This window comes from Oncorhynchus masou, chromosome 30, assembly GCF_036934945.1.
Source record: "Oncorhynchus masou masou isolate Uvic2021 chromosome 30, UVic_Omas_1.1, whole genome shotgun sequence".
In the NCBI taxonomy this organism is placed as follows: domain Eukaryota; kingdom Metazoa; phylum Chordata; class Actinopteri; order Salmoniformes; family Salmonidae; genus Oncorhynchus; species Oncorhynchus masou.
Window position 1 is genome coordinate 47537832 of NC_088241.1, and position 20663 is coordinate 47558494.

Genomic DNA, 20663 nt, shown 5'->3' on the forward strand with positions numbered 1-20663 from the left:
AGGAGGGCAGAGGTTCCTTCCTCGCTAATCGTCAGCGTGTCAATAACGTCCAGGCTTCTCTCTCTCTCTCTCCTTGGCTCAGTCCCCTACCCCAGGCTCATCTCCGCTCCGGAGGGGTCCCGGGGATTTGATAGGGCCGATGCCATGACAACGGCTCACCCCGACCCCAAGAGAGAGGAGGGTGATGACGTGCGGTGGTTTAAATGATCCGCTGGACCAATAACATTGCAATGTCAGTATTTGATGATTCATTCACAACAAAGTCAGGGTTTTGGAGCTAAAGTGCAATTTGCATAAAGAATACATTTGATTCTCTTTTCCTAAAAGCTTGGTGTGCTGCGATGGTATTGAAGTGGATTAAGACAGGGTATTAGCCCTACAATCAATGAAACGCATCAGACACCAAACAAACAAACAAACACTCATCCTCTCTCTCTCTCTCTTTTTCACACACACGTAGAGCTGCGTGACGCTGGAGAACAATTTTGATGACATCAAACACACAACTCTGAGCGAGCGCGGAGCACTTCGGGAAGCAATGAGGTAAGGCTTCAGCCGTCGGGTCACCATGGCAACAGTCACAGATGTGGCAACGATGCAGGGGGAGGAGGGGATTAAAAGTCATTCTTCATTATTGGACGAATGAGTTTATTGCCACCATTCAGCATTGTACTCTCTGAGGTATTAATTTGTCAGTGGGAGAAACTCTTCCTTCAGAAGCTAAACTAGTGGCCGGTGGTTATTACACACACACACTGGTCACACATTACCCAATTCATATATACAGTGCCTTCAGAAAGTATTGATACACCTTTACTTATTCCACATTTTGTTGTTTTACAGCCTGAATTGAACAATGATTTAAATAATTCTCACCTATCTACACATAATATCCCATAATGACAAAGTGAAAATATGCTTTTAGACATTTTTTGCCAATTTATTGAAAATGAAATATAGAAATATCTCTTAAACCACCACTGAGTCAATACTTTGAAGAAGCATCTTTGGCAGTGATTACAGCCGTGAGTCTTTCTGGGTAAGTCTCTAAGAGCTTTCCACACCTGGATTGTGCAACATTTATCCATTATTCTTTTCATATTTCTTCATTCTCTCTCTAATTGGTGGTTGATCATTGGTATACAACATTTTTAGGTCTTGCCATAGATTTTCAAGTAGATTTAAGTCAAAACTGTAACTCTGGAACATTCACTGTCTTCTTGGTAAGCAACTCCACTGTAGATTTGGGGCGGCAGCGTAGCCTTGTGGTTAGAGCGTTGGACTAGTAACCAAAAGTTTGCAAGATCGTATCCCCGAGCTGACACGGTCGTTCTGCCCCTGAACAAGGCAGTTAACCCACTGTTCCTAGGCCGTCATTGAAAATAAGAATGTGTTCTTAACTGACTTGCCAAGTAAAATTAAAGATTTGGCTTTGTGTTTTAGGTTATTGTCCTGCTGAAAGGTAAATTCTTCTCCCAGTGTCTGGTGGAAAGGTTTTCGTCTAGGATTTTGCCTTCAATTTATTTTTTATCCTGAAAAACTCCCCAGTCTATAACGATTACCGTCTTTGTGGGTAAGTCTCTAATAACATGATGCAGCCACCACTATGCTTGAAAATATGGAAAGTGGTACTCAGCAATATGTTTTATTGGATTTGACAATTTAATTGCTTTGCCACATTTACTTAAGTGCATTGTTGCAAACTGGATGCATGTTTTGGAATATTTTTTTATTCTGTATAGGGTTCCTTCTTTTCACTCTGTCAATTAGGTTTGTTTTGTGAAGTAACTACAATGTTGTTGATCCATCCTCAGTTTTCTCCTATCATAGCCATTCAACTCTGTAACTGTTTTAAAGTCACCATTGGCCTCATGGTGAAATCCCTGAGTGGTTTCCTTCCTCTCCGGCAACTGAGTTAGGAAGAACGCCTGTGTCTTTGTAGTGACTGGGTGTAATGACACAACATCCAAAGGTAATTAATAACTTCACTATGCTCAAAAGGATTTTCAATGTTTGCTTTGTTTTTTATTTATTTTTATCTCCTAATAGGTGCCCTTCTTTGCGAGGCATTGGAAAACCTCCCTGGTCTATGCGGTTGAATTTGTGTTTGAAACTCACTGCTCGACTGAGGGACCTTACAGATAATTGTATGTGTGGGGTATAGAGATGAGGTAGTCGTTCAAAAATCACTTCAACACTATTATTGCACACAGAGTGAGTTGATGCAACTTATTATGTGACTTGTCAAGGACATTTTTACTTCTGGCCTTATTTAGGCTTGACATAACAAAAGGGTTGAATACTTATTGACTCAAGACAAGGCAAAAAAAGAAACATCCCTTTTTCAGGACCCTCATTTGTAAAAATCCAAATAACTTCACAGATCTTCATTGTAAAGGGTTTAAACACTGTTTCCCATGCTTGTTCAATGAACCATAAACAATTAATGAACATGCACCTGTGGAACAGTTGTTAAGACACTAACATCTTACAGACGGTAGGCAATTAAGGTCACAGTTATGAAAACTTAGGACACTAAAGAAGCCTTTCTACTGACTCTGAAAAGCACCAAAAGAAAGATGCCCAGGGTCCCTGCTCATCTGCGTGAACATGCCTTAGGCATGCTGCAAGGAGGAATGAGGACTGCAGAAGTGGCCTGGGCAATAAATTGCAATGTCCGTACTGTTAGGAGCCTAAGACAGCTCTACAGGGAGACAGGACGGACAGCTGATCATCCTCACAGTGGCAGACCACGTGTAACCTCACCTGCACAGGATCAGTACATCCAAACATCACACCTGCGGAACAGGTAGAGGATGGCAACAACAACTGTCCGAGTTACACCAGGAACGCACAATCCCGCCATCAGTGCTCAGACTGTCCACATTAGGCTGAGAGAGGCTGGACTGAGGGCTTGTCGGCTTGTTGTAAGGCAGGTCCTCATCAGACATCACCGGCAACAACGTCGCCTATGGGCACAAACCCACCGTCGCTGGACCAGACAGGACTGGCAAAAGGTGCTCTTCACTGACGAGTTGCGGTTTTATCTCTCCAGGGGTGATGGTCGGATTCGCGTTTATCGTCGAAGTAATGAGCGTTACACCGAGGCCTGTACTCTGGAGCGGGATCGATTTGGAGGTGGAGGGTCCGTCATGGTCAGGGGCGGTGTGTCACAGCATCATCGGACTGAGCTTGTTGTCATTGCAGGCAATCTCAACACTGTGCGTTACAGACATCCTCCTCCCTCACATGGTACCCTTCCTGCAGGCTCATCCTGACATGACCCTCCAGCATGACAATGCCACCAGCCATTCTGCTCGTTCTGTGAGTGATTTCCTGCAAGACAGGAATGTCAGTGTTCTGCCATGGCCAGCGAAGTGCCCGGTTCTCAATACCATTGAGCACCTGTTGGATCAGAGGTTTGGGGCTAGGGCCATTCTCCCCAGAAATGTCAGGGAACTTGCAGGTGCCTTGGTGGAAGAGTGGGGCAACATCTCACAGCAAGAACTGGCAAATCTGGTGCAGTCCATGAAGAGGAGATGCACTGCAGTACTTAATGCTGCTGGCCACACCAGATACTGACTGTTACTATTGACCCCCACCCTCCCTCCCCTTTGTCCAGGGACACATTATTCAATTTCTGTTAGTCACATGTCTGTGGAACTTGTTCAATTTATGTATCAGTTGTTGAATCTTGTTATGTTCCTACAAATATTTAAACATGTCAAGTTTGCTGAAAATAAATGCAGTTGACAGTGAGAGGACGTTTATTCTTTGCTGAGTTTAGATTGGCTGTTGTTGCTCAGGATTGTTTGATGTGAGCTTGAATACAGCAATTTGTTCCATCAATATATGTTTTATTTAAAATGCACATGGAATTCGGGGCATGCAATAATTACATTGCTCCAGGGATGATTGAATGAAGATTTAATTTTGTCTGCTTTAGATCACTTCAGATACACATTGCTGTTTATCTGCATTCATGTTAGACAATTTAACACATTTTACATTGTAAAAAACTGGTTTTACTGATGGAAGTCACTTAACATGATTATTGTAACAGTGTCTGTTTTCCATGATCTAGTTAACACAGTCTGAGGGTTATGAATGCTGTTTTTACTTCTTGTGTGATCTATGCATTTTGATTTAATGTATGTTTTCAGTCCACACTGTAAAACCAAGTGTTTAGGATCTGAACACATAACTAAACAAAACACTTTTCTATAACACCTTTTTAAACTCGTCAAGGTATTTAGAATTTCAATGAAAACGTGTCAGTGTTTAGATCGTATACACCAGATTGTTTATTCACTGTAACAATTTTAAACACATGAAGATGTTTATTCAGCACAAGGTGATTAGGTTTTAAACACTAAATACTGGGGGTGTCGTTTTAACGCTGTAGGGTGTAAGGCTGTATTTGCATATTTCCCAGCATGCCTTTCGAGTGAATGTGATAGATTGTTAGTGATAAAAGGCCTTATGAAATGTATAATATGTGATCATAAAGGGTTTACTTTTAATTGAAGCGCATTCACGTAGACAATCACTTGTTGAAGGTTTCAGGAATATAAGTTATTGAATGGAACAACCATGTCTTAGTTATAGTCTGGTTATCCTCAACATTGTGGTCTGAAAATCCTTGCTCATGGTCCATATGAGCAGTCGACTAACAACAAAACCATATGATTGAAATTATTTCTTGAATTAAATGTCCTGTTCAATTGTGCTAAAATCACATTTTATTGGTTGCATACACATACTGTATTTAGCAGATGTTATTGCGGGTGTAGCGCTATGCTTGTCTTCGCTCCAACAGTGCAGTAATATTTAACAATACACAACAATACACACATCTAAAAGTAACAGAATGGAATTGAGAAATGTAGAAAGATTAGTCTGGAGTATAAATATGTATATGTTTTCCCCCTGATCAATCTACACACAACACCCCATAATGACAAAGTGAAAACAGGTTTTTAGAAATTGTTACTAATTTATTAAATATAAAAAACGGAAATATTACATTTACATAGGTATTCAGACCCTTTACTCAGTACTTTGTTGAAGCACCTTTGGAAGCAATTACAGCCTTGAGTCTTATTTGGTATGATGCTAAAAGCTTGGCACACCTGTATTTGGAGAGTTTCTCCCCTTCTTCTCTGCAGATCTCAAGCTCTGTCAGATTGGATGGGGAGTGTTGCCGCACAGCTATTTTCAGGTCTCTCCAGAGATGTTCGATCAGGTTTAAGTCCGGGCTCTGGCTGGGATACTCAAGGACATTCAGAGACTTGTCCCGAAGCCACTCCTGTGTTGTCTTGGCTGTGTGCTTAGTGTTGTTGTCCTATTGGAAGGTGAACCTTCACCCCAGTCTGAGGTCCTGAGTGCTCTGTAGCAGGTTTTCATCAAGGATCTCTCTGTACTTTGCTCCATTCATCTTTGCCTCGATCCTGACTAGTCTCCGAGTCCATGTCGCTGAAAAACATCCCCAAAGCATGATTCTGCCACCACCATGCTTCACCGTAGGGATGGTGCCAGGTTTCCTCCAGACGTGACGCTTGGCATTCAGTCCAAAGAGTTCAATCTTGGTTTCATCAGATCAGAGAATCTTGTTTCACATGGTCTGAGAGTCTTTAGGTAAACTCCAAGTGGGCTGTCATGTGCCTTTTTTCTGAAGAGTGGCTTCAGTCTGGCCACTTTACCATGAAGGTCTGATTGGTGGAGTGCTGCCGAGAGGGTTGTCCTTCTGAAAGGTTCTCCCATCTCCACAGAGGTGGGAGAACCTGGACCTCTGTCATAGTGACCATCGGGTTCTTGGTCACCTCTGATGAAGGCTCTTCTTCTCCACCAATTGCACAGTTTCGCCAGGTGGCCAGCCTAGGAAGAGTCTTGGTGGTTCCAAACATATCCCATTTACGAATTATGTGCTCTTGGGGACCTTTTAATGCTGCAGAAATGTTTTTGCACCCTTCCCCAGATATATGCCTCGACACAGTCCTGTCTCGGAGCTCTATGGACAATTCCTTTGACATCATTAGGCTTGCACGTTTTGGGGAATATCCAGAGGTGGAAACATTCCGTGGCAATTAACGGGAATATTTGGGAATTAACGGAAATATATGCAAATTAAAATGAATAGCATTTAAATGTAAAGTTTTTTTGTATATTTGGATATATTTTTTTGTTTTTTTGGATATATTTACCATATCATATGGAGACAGAAACATAAACATTTTACCTTATCATGAGTAGACATAATTGCAAATTATTAAATCCTTCCAATATAAATTTTAAACTATTTAATTACAAATAGAACTTTAATTAAATGAGTTGACTCTTCACATGGGATGATTTCACTGAACAACAAAAGAAAGGGAATAATGAATGATCCATCGCATCTCCCCAAAAAATGTTTTCAACATACATCTGTAAAATGATAGTCTAGAAACTTCCTCTCAGTCTTCCAAGTCTTCTCCTTGGACCTCCTCAATGTCCACCTCTTGAACATCAGACTCTGAGGCCTCATCTTCACTGTCACTTTCCAACCTTGTTGAGGATGGCTTGTTGGCAGCCTCAAATTTGTCCGGATGGCCACCAATTTTTCAAGCCTTATATTGGTCAGCCTGTTGCGTGCTTTGGTGTGTGTGTTCCCAAACAAGGACCACCTGTACTGACCTCGTCTTCTGGATGATAGTGGGGGAACAGGCCGTGGCTGAGGTTCTTGATGATTTTCTTGGCCGTCCTGTGACACCGGGTGCTGTAGATGTTGTGCACCCCCCTCTGGAGATCCCTGCAGTTGCGGACGGTTCAGTTGCCATACCAGGTGGTGATATAGCCCAACAGGATGCTCTCAATGGTAAAAAGTTTGTGAGGGTCTTGGGGGCCAAGCAAAATTTCTTCAGCCTCCTGAGGTTGAAGGGGCGCTGTTGCACCTTCTTCACCATGCTGTCTATGTGGGTGGACCATTTCAGATTGTCAGTCGTGTGTACGCTGAGGAACTCAAAGCTTTCCACCTTCTTCACTGCGGCCCTGTTGATGGGGGATGGGGGCATGCTCCCTCTGCTGTCTCCTGAAATCCACAATAAGCTCCCTCATTTTGTTGAAATTGAGGGAAAGGTTATTTTCCTGCCACTACTCCAGGGCCCTTACCTCCTCCCTGTAGGCAGTCTCATCAGGCCTACCACCATTGTGTCGTCTGCAAACGACATGGGTGAATAGGGAGTACAGACGGGGGCTGAGCACGCACCCCTGTAGTGCCCCTGTGTTGAGGATCAGCGTAGTGGATGTTTGTTGCCTACCTTCACCACCTGGGGACGGCCCATCAGAAAGTCTAGGACCCAGTTGCAAAGGGAGAGGTTCAGACCCCCAAACTTAATGATGAGCTTGGAGGGTTTAAAGCTGAGCTGTAGTCACTGAACAGAATTCTTATATAGGTATTCCTCTTGTCCAGATGGGATAGGGCAGTGTGCAGTGCAATGTTGATTGCATCATCCGTGGATCTATTGGGGCAGTATACAAATTGCAATGGGTTTACTGTGTTGAGTAAGGTGGAGGTGCTATGATCCTTAACTAGCCTCTCAAAGCACTTCATGATGTCAGATAGTCATTTAGTTTAGTTACTTTCACAGTTTTGGGTGCAGGAACAATGGTGGACATTTGAAGCAATTGGGGACAGGAGTAGGTATGGTGACAGACATTCCTAACACTGATCTGAATAAAAGGCATGTAAATGTCACATCAATTTCTGATGGCTAAATGCACTCTAAAGAGGACGATGGGAAAGTTAACACTAATGTTTAAAATCGGAACACTTTGAAGATATAGGTCTTCTCCTTGTTAGAAACTGACTGGGAAAAAGCTGACTGTTTTAATTTTGCATTATAAATGGCAGTGTTTAAGATGAGAGCACTTTTTTAAGTTTTAAACAGACATTTAGGTTATAAACGTGTCACATGTTTCATGGTTTTACAGTGCACAGTTCAGCATGCATTAGACTATGAGCTTTCACGCTATGATCAGATGGCAGGAGAGTAGAAAGCAGTGTGTTGGGAGGAGACCATCTCAGTTAATCCCCTTAGCTTCATTAAAACCAGATAGAATAGGATTAGAGAGCTGCATGTAAAATGAACATAATTCCTGGAGAAATTGAAACAGCTCCGAGATAAATGTATCATCAGGGAGACACAAACATAATCAAAATAGAAATTAATTAATTTCCCTTTATGAAGAATTGCCTGTTTATTAGCCAGAATTACGACTAATCGACAATGTACCAATTGGTTGTACCAATAGTTCAGATTATCGTGTGTGTCTGTTCTCTCTCTCTCTCTCTGTACATCCCTTTTCTTTATTTATTTCTTACTTTCTTTCACTCTCTCTCTCTCCCTCTCTCCCTTTATCTTTCTCTCAAACACACACAAAGCTGAGAAGTCATTTCAGCCAGGCAAAGCTGCCCTCCTATTTTGCATTCAGCTGATTGTGATTCCTCCTCAAAGGACCCCCTACTGAGCGGAGCAGCACAATTTGATGAAATATTCAGGTTTCCTAAAAGCTAATAATGTAGGACATCAAAGATCAATGCGGGAGCCTTCATCTGCTACTGATCAGAGGGATGTAAGGCTGTCTGTGCGGTGGTGTCCTGGTCCTTAGGACTGTGTGTGGTGTCTCTGTGCGCACGTGTGAGGTAGACCGACTTCTGACATGTGCCTTCATTAGGCCTAGCTGAGAGAGGAGAGAAGGCCCCTTGCTCCCCTAACAAACAGGAATGCTATGAATACAACTACACAGGGACATGGCTTGCATATTAAATAAATAGGCCAACTTCTATTGTCACATTAAGTGTATACCAGAATCTCCACTTGTAGCAATATATACAGGGTAGTAATGCAGTAACTGCATAATACGGTTGTACAAACACAATAAGAACATGTAGCTGCATAATAAGGTTGTACAAGCACAATAAGAACATGTACTTGTATAATAAGGTTGTACAAACACAATAAGAAGATGTAGCTGCATAATAAGGTTGTACAAACACAATAAGAACATGTAGCTGCATAATAAGGTTGTACAAACACAATAAGAAGATGTAGCTGCATAATAAGGTTGTACAAACACAATAAGAACATGTAGCTGCATAATAAGGTTGTACAAACACAATAAGAACATGTAGCTGCATAATAAGGTTGTACAAACACAATAAGAACATGTAGCTGCATAATAAGGATGTACAAACACAATAAGAACATGTAGCTGCATAATAAGGTTGTACAAACACAATAAGAACATGTAGCGGCATAAGGTTGTACAAACACAATAAGAACGTGTAGCTGCATAATAAGGTTGTACAAACACAATAAGAACATGTAGCTGCATAATAAGGTTGTACAAGCACAATAAGAACATGTAGCGGCATAATAAGGTTGTACAAACACAATAAGAACATGTAGCGGCATAATAAGGTTGTACAAACACAATAAGAACATGTAGCTGCATAATAAGGTTGTACAAACACAATAAGAACATGTAGCTGCATAATAAGGATGTACAAACACAATAAGAACATGTAGCGGCATAATAAGGTTGTACAAACACAATAAGAACATGGAGCTGCATAATAAGGTTGTACAAACTCAATAAGAACATGTAGCGGCATAATAAGGTTGTACAAACACAATAAGAACATGTAGCTGCATAATAAGGTTGTACAAACACAATAAGAACATGGAGCTGCATAATAAGGTTGTACAAACACAATAAGAACATGTAGCTGCATAATAAGGTTGTACAAACACAATAAGAACATGGAGCTGCATAATAAGGTTGTACAAACACAATAAGAACATGTAGCTGCATAATAAGGATGTACAAACTCAATAAGAACATGTAGCGGCATAATAAGGTTGTACAAACACAATAAGAACATGTAGCTGCATAATAAGGTTGTACAAACACAATAAGAACATGTAGCGGCATAATAAGGTTGTACAAACACTATGAACATGGAGCTGCATAATAAGGTTGTACAAACACAAGAAGATGTAGCTGCATAATAAGGTTGTACAAACACAATAAGAACATGGCTAATTGCCAGTCACAGCATAGGCATATTCCATGGTTACTGCTCAGCTAACCTCTTGCTATAAATGTAATCAAATCTTATTGGTCACATACATGTGTTTAGCAGATGTAATTGCGGGTGTAGCGAAATGCTTGTGTTTCTAGCTCCAACCGTTCAGTAATATCTAACAAGTAATATCTAACAATTTCACAACAATACACACAAATCTAACAAATCTCTGTAAAGGAATGGGATTAAGAATATATAAATATTTGGATGAGCAATATAATGGCACAACACAGTACATTTATTTCCTTTACAGTCGTGTCATATACTCCTATTCAGGTTATTAACGCTTGAACAACCTGGAACAAATACAATTGAGAAAGAATATAACCACCTACATTTTGCCATTATTGACTTATATATCTGCTGTTGGTCAGTTGTACACTACAAATACATTCCATGATACTTACATTCGTTTTTGAATTGGACAATGGTACTGTGAACCGGTTGCTTAAGCAACTGTCCTTGTACTCAGATTCTGGTCTCTCAGTGTCAATGAACAATATAGAGACTGCATTGTTGTGTAGTGTACAACCAACCAACAGCAGATATATAAGTCAATAATGGCAAAATGTAGGAGGTTATATTCTTTCTCAATTGTATTTGTTCCTGGTTGTTCCATCGGTAATAGCCTGAATAGGAGTATATGACACGACTTTAATAGCTTGAGTTAACAAGGTTAGCTCCACTCCACCACCTTTCAGGTGAAGCAAATCAGAGCTGGTATATTCACCGTCTATCCCCGTAAACCTTTCGCCCAAAGGTTAGTGCTAGAGTATACATCTAGGCAATAACAGAAATATTGGACTGGATATAAATTGTAAATCCTTAAATTATGTTTTTTCAGTGTGCTGAGTGACTTCATAGGGGTCGGGAGACCCCGCCCTTCAAAGAGCATATTTCCCCCAAAATGTCAGAGAGAATGAGGGAAGTGTAGGACTAATGGATTACGATACAATACATCCCAGCTTGTGAGAGAAGATTGATATCTCATCACCTGTATCGCTGCCTGGCGGTGATCACAGAAAGAGCGATGTTCAAGCTACATATTGTGTGGGCGGCAGATAGTCTAGCGGTTGGGCCAGTAACCAAAAGGTTGCTGGTTCAAATCCCCCAAGCCGATTAGTTGAAAAATCTGTCTGCTAAATTAATAAAATTTTAAATGTGTGAGGGATATACAGCCAAGCAGTTCTACAATGTCGATTCTTACTGAACTATACCTCATTGATTTGTTGAGGGTCCGCAATCCAAAAATATATTTTTTATGCTATTTAGTATTTATTCATTTTATAGACAACACGAGCAAAAACAAATGTCAGCTTTTAGGCCACTGTCAGTGTGAATTTTAAGTGTGTATAATAAAACACATATAGTCCTCCAGTCGTTAATGGTGACACAGTGGCACACATGCAGTCGTGTCCTTATCTAGTAGTCCCTATGCCTTTAAAGGTTAAAGGTTGATTCTCTCGTCTATGCCCACACTGAACAGAACACTGGCTCTTTTTCACTGTTTACTGGGGTTGTTCCGCATTCCACAAGAGAGTCCACCTGTTAGCTGTGTTCATAGTGCCTTTCATTCATTCCATTCTAACCCCTTACTGGTAATCCTAGTAGGACACAGGAGTCCGGGCAAGGTAAACCACCTCCACATCCTCCCTCGAGCTCCCGTGCCCCCTGGGATAGTGGGGTAGAACGGAGGGAAGAGGGACAGAGGGTTTGTGTGAGTGTGCCTTTAGAGAAAAACCACATGAATTTCATGTGATAACATGTCATTGCATGTAAAAGCATCATGTGATAACATGAAACTACACATGTGGAAACATGATCTCGTGTGAAATAAACTCAGCAAAAAAAAAAGAAACAGACCTTTTTCAGGACCCTGTCTTTCTAAGATAATTCTTAAAAATCCAAATAACTTCACAGATCTTCATCGATAAGACAGCTTAGAGATGGTAGGCAATTAAGGTCAAAGTTATGAAAACTTAGGACACTAAAGAGGCCTTTCTACTGACTCTGAAAAACACCAAAAGAAAGATGCCCAGGGTCCCTGCTCATCTGCGTGAACGTGCCATAGACATGCTGCAAGGAGGCATGAGGACTGCAGATGTGGCATTAACGACAGTCACTGCGACTCATCAAAGCATATCACAGCTATGCTGCAGTATGATGCAACTTTTAAATGAGGAACCACTATGTGTGTGTGTGGCACAGGGTCTCGTAAGGTCAATGTGAAGGTCAGAATATGCCTCCGCATACACTTGAATTGCAGAGATGCTGTATATTCACATTATACACTCCCAATACACATCACACGCACACACACACACTTTCTCTGATCAGTGTAAAGGGAAAAACTGTCGCTCATGGGAGGAGGAGAGGGCAATATCATGCGGTGTCCCTACGCTGAAGGATGGCTGTCGTTGCCTTAAATGAAAGAGTGTGACTCTGAATCTGTGTATGTACTGCCGCCCATCGCTCATCTCCTTCCCTTTGATTTGCTCTTATTGTACTCCTTTCCTCTGTCTCTGCCTGCTAGTGTACGGCTGTACTGGGCTATGAGTGATGAACTAGCCAGTGAGCACTATGCTGTGGATGCAGCCCGGGCCTTGTTGAATAGCTATATGAATTTCAATTGCAGTTCAAGAAAACACAGAGACCTTGGGTGTACTTTGAACGACCCTTGTCAATGCCCCATCGTCGGGGGATGATGGGTATTTCTTTACTTGATTTCTTTCATTGTTGAAAACCTGGAAATCAAGGCTGAAACATTGGAGAAATTGAGAAATGTCCCTATTCAGGCTTCTCATTTTCAAACAATGACCGAATAGAATGACATTTGTATCATTTAAGAATAGGGCATATATATATATATTTTTTTTCTCTTACGATATTGAGACCATATTTGTTTTTGCTGCCATTTTTCAATTGATTAAATTCCTGTATCCATCCCCGTGGGGCATATTTGGATGGTATTTGAAAGGCCTTCTCAGCCGTGTGGTCATAACCATTATCTTGTCAAATCACTCTCTAAGATGAAAATCGTTGTCTTGTCTTTAGCTCTGTATTTCATTAAAACCCACTCTCTTTATATTTAAATGTTTCATTTTCCATCTGGGTGTTATTGCCTCACTCCCATTTCACCCTCTGGTATGTTGGCACTTAGGAAACTTAAAACAAAACATTTGCACATTTCAAAAACACACACTTCATGCCACACTCCCTCTGCAATCATTCTTAGGTCTGTAATGACATTCTTGCAAAGTGTGGGAGCTAGAAAAATATCCTAATCTTAAAGTTAAGCAATGTAAAAAGTGAACTGTCAGAGAGTATGGGTCTAAATATATATATTTTTTGAAAATGTACAATTTTCTTTATGCTGTGCTCCACTGCCATGCCATGGTTCTGTCCTACGCACAGGGCACTATCACCACTAAGGAATCACAATCATCCACAGGAGGCTGCTGAGGGGAGGACGGCTCATAATAATGTCTGGAACGATGCAAATGGAATGGCGTCAAACACAAACACATGGAAACTATGTACGATGTATTTGATATCATTCCACTGACTCCGCTCCAGCCATTATCAGAAGCTCGTCCTCCCCAATAATGTGCCACCAACCTCCTGTGCTATAATCACTAAGGAATTATCATGGTCCACACACATCCACACAGTTGTGAAGAGGGCACATCTGCACCTCTTCCCCATCAGGAGGCTAAAAAGATTTGGCATGGGCCCTCAGATCCTCAAAATTTTCTGCATTGTTCTATTGACTGGCTGCATCATCACTTGGTACAGCAACTGCAAGGCATCCGACCACAAGGCGCTACAGAGGGGGTGAGTACGGCCCAGTACATCACTAGGGCCGAGCTCCCTGCCATGCAGGACCACTACGCCAGACGGGGTTAGAGGAAGGCCCAAAAACTTGTCAAAGACTCCAGCCACCCAAGCAATATTAATTCACCAAGTCTGGAACCAACAGGACCCTCAACAGCTTCTATCCCCAAGCCATAAAGCTGTGAAACAAGACTGCTAAATAGCTCATTAAATGGCTACACGGACTACCTGCATTTACTTATTTTTGCACGAACTCTCTTGCACTGACTTTATGCACACACACTGGACCAATGTTCCCTCAATTTTTTGGGGGGCACTGAGCAAATTTGGGGTCTTTTGAGTGGAAGTTTTGTGAGAATTTTGTACGACTTCCGGCGCATGTTTACAATGAACACTGAGGCTATTGTGGCTATTTGATCATAATGTAGGCCTACCAACAAAACCAATAGAGCGAATCCCAGAACATTTTCACATGGAAATAGCTTTTGATTTTTATAGTATAGCCTACAGTAGCCCATATATGGTGTTCAATGCAGGACTATTGCATGAAACTTTGAAAAACGTTTTTACATTATGAAGGGTTTGACATGAATTTGTGATTTTTTTTTTACTTGGTCTGTAACACCATGGGTAAAATAGGTGGCTGTACATTGCATTGTGTTGTATGATGCAATAAATCACGTTACAAAATAAAAATTATTATTACCACACAGAGAATTAGACAATGTAGGCTAATCCTCTGCCTATTGGTTATTTGCATATTCAAACCGGTCTCAAAATACAACACTGCCCCTTTAATTAAGACCAAAGCTTTTTACCTGACTGGCTTTTCAGACATCTTGAAATATAGCCTACAGGTGTGGTGCTCTTGTAGGAAGCAGAAACTCCACATTGCTGACCTATACTTATCTATAAATGGGCTAATAACTCGCTAACTAGCAAAGAATATCAACACATGTGCACATGCTCGGCTCTGATCTGATCTGGAAAAAAACTCGTTCACTCGCGGGTTATTGAAATACCGCTCGTGGGCTACCCCGGTCAAATTGCGCTGTGGCTCTGGCTTTGCATACAATAAAATCACAGACTCAATCTTGCAAAGTTAGATTTGTTTTGGTTTGTTACATTGAAAATGGGTTATTTAATGTTGATTCGATCACAGAAAAAACGTTGAATAATATAGTGCAAACTAATTGGGTGAACTCAGTGAAGTTCAATCTCTTGCGTTTTTGTGCAGTCCTGGATTAGGTGCGCGGCTGTGCACGCGCGCAGTTTAGAGGGAGCATTGCGCTGGACTCTACCCACACATTCACACTTACTTACACTGACATCCCAACACACACATACACACCTACTAAATACGCCCACACACACATCAGAGGCACACGCATACTGATTACAAACACACACACACATTCACACTCACCACATTCACTGCTGCTCCTGCCTATCTATCCCGTTGCCTAGTCCCATTACCCCTACCTATACAGTATGTACATAGCTACCTCAATTACTCCATGCTACTGTTACTTGTTATTCATTTTTCACTGTGTATTTATTCCTCATGTCACTATTTCTATTTAATTTGACTTATTCTTTTTTTTATCTTAAACTCTGCGTTGATGGAGAGGACCTGAAGTAAGCATTTCACTGTTTTTCTACACATGTTATACAAAGCATGTGACAAATACAATTTCAATCCTACTGTCTCTCCTTGCCTGTGATCTGACCTAGGGTCTGGAGTTAGTAGCCTGCCCACTGTGTTCAGTGGCTGTAGCTCTCATAACGCTGATCAGGTGTCAGGGCTATTGGGCTAATTGTGGGATTATTTTTGACCACATAGTCTGTGTGGTGTGGAGCTCACATCATCACATCACTTACTGCTCTCTGCTGTCCTCTGCAGTTGGCAACTATTATCATCATTGGAGTCTAAATGATATTAAGAGTCTTTTCCTTCACGTAGAAATATGTGTCGAAGATAGTGTGTTGGTGAAGTCAGTGAGAGAAGCAAGATTTGAATTATTTGATTTTGTTGAATGGTGACTTGCTTGATGATTGTGTGACTTGTTTTAGTGTTTTCTGTTTTATTCTCACAAACACAAAGCATTACTGGGGCGGCAGGTGGCCTAGTGGTTAGAGTGTTGGGCCAGTAACCGAAAGGTTGCTCAATCAAATCCCTGAGCTGTCAAGGTAAAAATCTGTCGTTCTGCCCCTGAACAAGGCAGTTCCTAGGCTGACATTGTAAATAAGAATTTGTTCTGTCTTGCCTAGTTAAAAAAAAAAATCAAAAAATTATTATTGTTTAATTTGGATAATGAATGTACTTTTTAAATTGTTTATTTTAATTGTTGATTTGAATAGTAAGTATATTTCTCTCATTCCCCCACCACCACTCCCCCGCCCCCGATAAAAAGCTAGACATTTAATTGCATGAACACTTTGACAGTTAAAGCAATTAAGGTGACAGGTGAGTGTGTTAAAAGCAGGATGTTCATTATAACCCCATACCTGTCTGTCCTGACAGCTCCTTAAATGCCTGCTGCTCCCACCCCTACCACGGCTCCACTGTGGCTCCTTTCATTTCATTTAACTCCCAGTTTCCACCATTTAGGGGGGAAAATGTGTCAATGGGACCCACGTCGGTTTGCCATTCTGTGTCAGGAAGTGCAAACAATGCCCTAAGCTTCACAGTTCTTTGCATTCAGGTCATCGGAATATGACTGCTGTGTCTTTCACTGAACGATTAATGGGGCTGAATTGTAGATATCCTGGTGAATTACATTACCTTGAAAACACAAGGTTTTCTACGTGATCTGTTTGCGCAAGATTCTGTTGTTTATTTTGATTGGGCGGTGTTTGTAGATTTGGGTAAACGTCAGTTTAACAATTTAATGTTAGTTATTGCTGACTAATAATAGGAAGGACAAATGTTATTATTTTTTAACATGATGGCATAATTCTCCCCTTCTCACTCCCTCTCTTCTCTCTCCATACATCACATTTCCTGCCACTCTTGATGGAGGTGGAGGTGACATAACAGAAGTGGGGGGCGAAGAGCAGGCCTACATTCCTCCCTCCCTCCCTGTGTTATGCATTGTGGGGGTATTGTGTACAGCTGTTGTATATCCCCTGGCTGATCTGAGGCAGACCTCAGCAGGACAACATTGACAGCTGTGACGGCTCGGCTGGTAACCGCTGGTACCCTGTGTGCGTGGCGTAACCTCACCTCACCTGGGTCTGGTTCTGATATGTACTGAGAGAGCAACAGACAGAGAGAGAGAGAAAGAGACAGACAGAGAATATGGGCTGCAGGTCTAGTTTCATTGTGTCCGGATCCAGTCATAACTACAGCAGCTAATAACAATAATTATGTACACAGCATATGTTAATATCTACTATACTAATGTTATACTGTACTGATACTTGTACTGAACTGTAAAAGAAGGCAGCGTTACTATAACTGCTGTCCCTGGTGCTGATAGTGTGGCCTTGAATATGGTTATGAGCCTCCGATTATCTTGTGACTTTTCAAATGGTTTTATCGAATACTTTAAACCATGGTTTTCTAAGGCTATAGGCAGTGCCTACAGGCAGTTGCAATATGTCAGATTTGACATAATATTACCAGGAGCTGCAGTTCGGTTCTGTGTAGTTTGTCAAAGGCTTCTATTGTCCACCTAATTGTCAGTTGACATTTCTCTTCCTGATTGTTATAGACATCAAATCAGTGGCGTGATAAGACTGGAAGGTGTTATTTTCCGTATTACCTCCTCATCATGAATATGAATGCAAACGACTAATTTCACAAAGATAACGGTGAACAGCTCTGTGTGTAGTGACAAAATAATTCTTTGAGGGAAAAGCAATCATTTAAATTGCAAACCCCTTAGATGTGTGTGGAGCTTTTATTGAATTGCACATTTCTGTTGCCTGCTAATAATAATAGAAACAATGAATTAGGAGATTAGGTACCTGGCGCATATTGCGATTCATAACGTGCAGGACTCCACTCATCATACAGAGCATTCAAAGCACTGATTTATTAGGAGAAGAACAAGAAAAGAAACAACACAAAGCTAATCAGGCCACGTTTTAAGAGGGAGAGATGGGTCTATGTTGTATTGAAACTGTGTAGTGACTGTGTTCTAGAGAGTGTAACGCAGGTGCTGCCTGCTGTACCTCCTAGATAGAGGAGAGAGAAAAAGTCCTCCTTAGAGAAGCTGTGTGGTGTGGAGCTCTGTGTGCCCCAGTGTATTGCTGTGACCTAGAGCGATTCTTGAACAAATAAGATTGCCTTTGTGTGTGCATTATTTTCTGTTGACATTTGCTAAGCGCTAGCCAGGGCTGCTGCTGGCCGGGGGAGATAGATAGAGGAGGGTCTATAATGTGTCTGTATCGGCCCAGGCTCTTTAATGTTACCTTGAGAAGAGAGGATAAGAGGAGGTGTGTGTGTATATATATATATATATATATATATATAGATATATATATACATATATAGATATATATATATATATAGATAGATAGATAGATAGAGAGTGTGTGTGTATATATATATATGAGAGAGAGAATATATATATAGATAGAGATAGATAGAGGACTTTTTCTTGTTTTTTTCACACCAACAATAATCTTTCGGAGAGGCGAGACAGTGTACTGAAGGTGCCCTCCCTCCCACAGATTTTCATTTATGTATCTGTTAGATCTCATCTTTATTAATGCCTCGATGCAATTTCACCTGGAGTGAAAACACAAAAGCTATAATATATATTTTTTTACAGGAAATGTATGCTATATTAATATTTGAGAGGGTTGCACATTCAAATAGATCAGAAATGTGAGTATTATGTATTCTGCATTGTTTTGACGTGTGTATGTTTGTCGATGCCAAACCCACCACTGGTGTGCGTGACCAAAGATTTCTATTTTCATGTTATCTGACCATGGCATCGCCTGGAGTTTGATAAACACCATTGGTACTTGTTTTGGAACTGGTGCTATGAAAATAGAGTTCTTTGGCCATGCAGACCAGGGGTGGGTTTGGCGTTGAGAAACAGAAGCATATTCATAAAAGTACCTCATACCTAATTATAGTGGTGAATCTTTGATGTTATGGGGCTATTTTGCTTCCACTGGTCCTGGGGCCCTTGTCAAGGTCAATGGCATCATGAACATTACTAAGTACCAGGACATTTTATCCAAAAACCTGGTTACGTCTGCCAGGAGAATGGCACTTGGCTCTAAGTGGCTCTTCCAGCAAGACAATAACCCCAAGATCCACAAAGAAATTGTTAATTGTCCACAAAATCTACATCCGGACTTGAACCCCATTGAAAACACGGTTTGAATTGAATCTGTATGGAGGAATGGTCAAAGATCCCTCACAATGTGTTCTTCAATCTCCTAAAATATAGAAAAATGCTCCTTTTCGTTATCCTCACAAGGGTAAGGTTCTTGAGTATTGAAAACAGGGGTGGCAATCATTTTTACCCCTATCTTTTCTTATTGAACTTTTTAACTTTGTCAAACACAATCTCTTTCTCTGAGTAATTGTATTGGTATAAATGAACACAATTTACACAAAAAAAATGCGTACAATACAGCTCAGTATTTGTATTATTTATTTTTTACGGTCTTTTTTGCTCATCTTTATCAAGGGTGCCAATAATTATGTACCCCACTGTATATATTTTTGTGTGGATGCGTGCCTCTGTGTGTTTGTGTGTGGCTCTTCCTCTCTCCGAGATCCCTCAGTAGCCCGTCCTCCAGTGTTAATCATTGACCTTCAGATTACAACATGATTCAAGCTAATTTCTCCAGAGCCTTTCAGTTCTTTGCATTTCATGTATGTATGTCCTTCCCTCTGCCCCATTCGGCCCCATTCATTGTGCTTCGTCTCCAGTTATTCTTTGGGCTGAGATACACTATCGCAATATCCGTTATGCTATGGGCTAAAGCATAATTTATTGTCAAATGAAAAAATGGGTCAACAGTGATGTCAGCTGATGATCAACCACCCAGGTTTAATAAAACATCTTGCTGTGGTGCGTCTGTGTGAGTGTATGTGTGCACGTTGCGAGTGTGCATGCACTGCGTGTGTGTGTGATTTCAGGGCCGTGGCGGCCGTCTACCTGGCTACAGCCCCTCTATAATTGCCCTGCTGTCAGGGTGATAAGTGGTATTAATGGCGGACTGGTGCACTCTGCTCTGCACTGAGCTCAGGGAATTGCAAGTTGGGATTATTATAGGTGTCTAGCTGGAGTGGAGAGGGGGGGGGTTCTGTCTCTTCTCTCTCTCTCTCTCTCTCTCTCTTTATCTCACTCTTTTTTTCTCTTTTCTGACTTTCAATTTTATTTTTTTCTCTTTCTCTCATTCGTCTTTCTCTTTTTTCTTCCTATTTTTTTTATTTTATATCTTTCTCTCACTTATTGTTATTTTTATTATTATTATAGTCAACCACTCTGTTTTCAACCTTTCTCTCTCTTTCTTTCTCTCTCTTTCTTTCTTTCTTTCTCTCTTTCTTTCTTTCTCTCTTTCTCTCTTTCTTTCTTTCTCTTTCTTTCTTTCTCTCTCTTTCTTTCTTTCTCTCTCTCTCTTTCTTTCTTTCTCTTTCTTTCTTTCTCTCTCTCTCTTTCTTTCTTTCTCTTTCTTTCTCTCTCTCTTTCTTTCTCTTTCTTTCTCTCTCTCTTTCTTTCTCTAT

At 41.0% G+C, this 20663-nt stretch overlaps 1 protein-coding gene across 4 annotated transcripts in view; it reads left to right on the top strand.

Annotated features, from left to right (window-relative positions):
• LOC135522682 (dihydropyrimidine dehydrogenase [NADP(+)]-like) overlaps positions 1–20663 on the top strand; it is a 229926-nt gene that overhangs the window by 49397 nt on the left and 159866 nt on the right. For 3 of the 4 annotated variants that reach the window (XR_010452715.1, XM_064949179.1, XM_064949178.1), the window contains exon 3: positions 461–543. Coding sequence is in view for 3 of the 4 variants with exons in the window: in XM_064949179.1 (XP_064805251.1) it covers positions 461–543 (83 nt within the window). In the remaining variant the exon portion in view is untranslated. Of the gene's footprint in view, positions 1–100; positions 233–460; positions 544–20663 lie in introns of those variants that run through there. The other variant, XM_064949180.1, reaches the window with a different exon arrangement.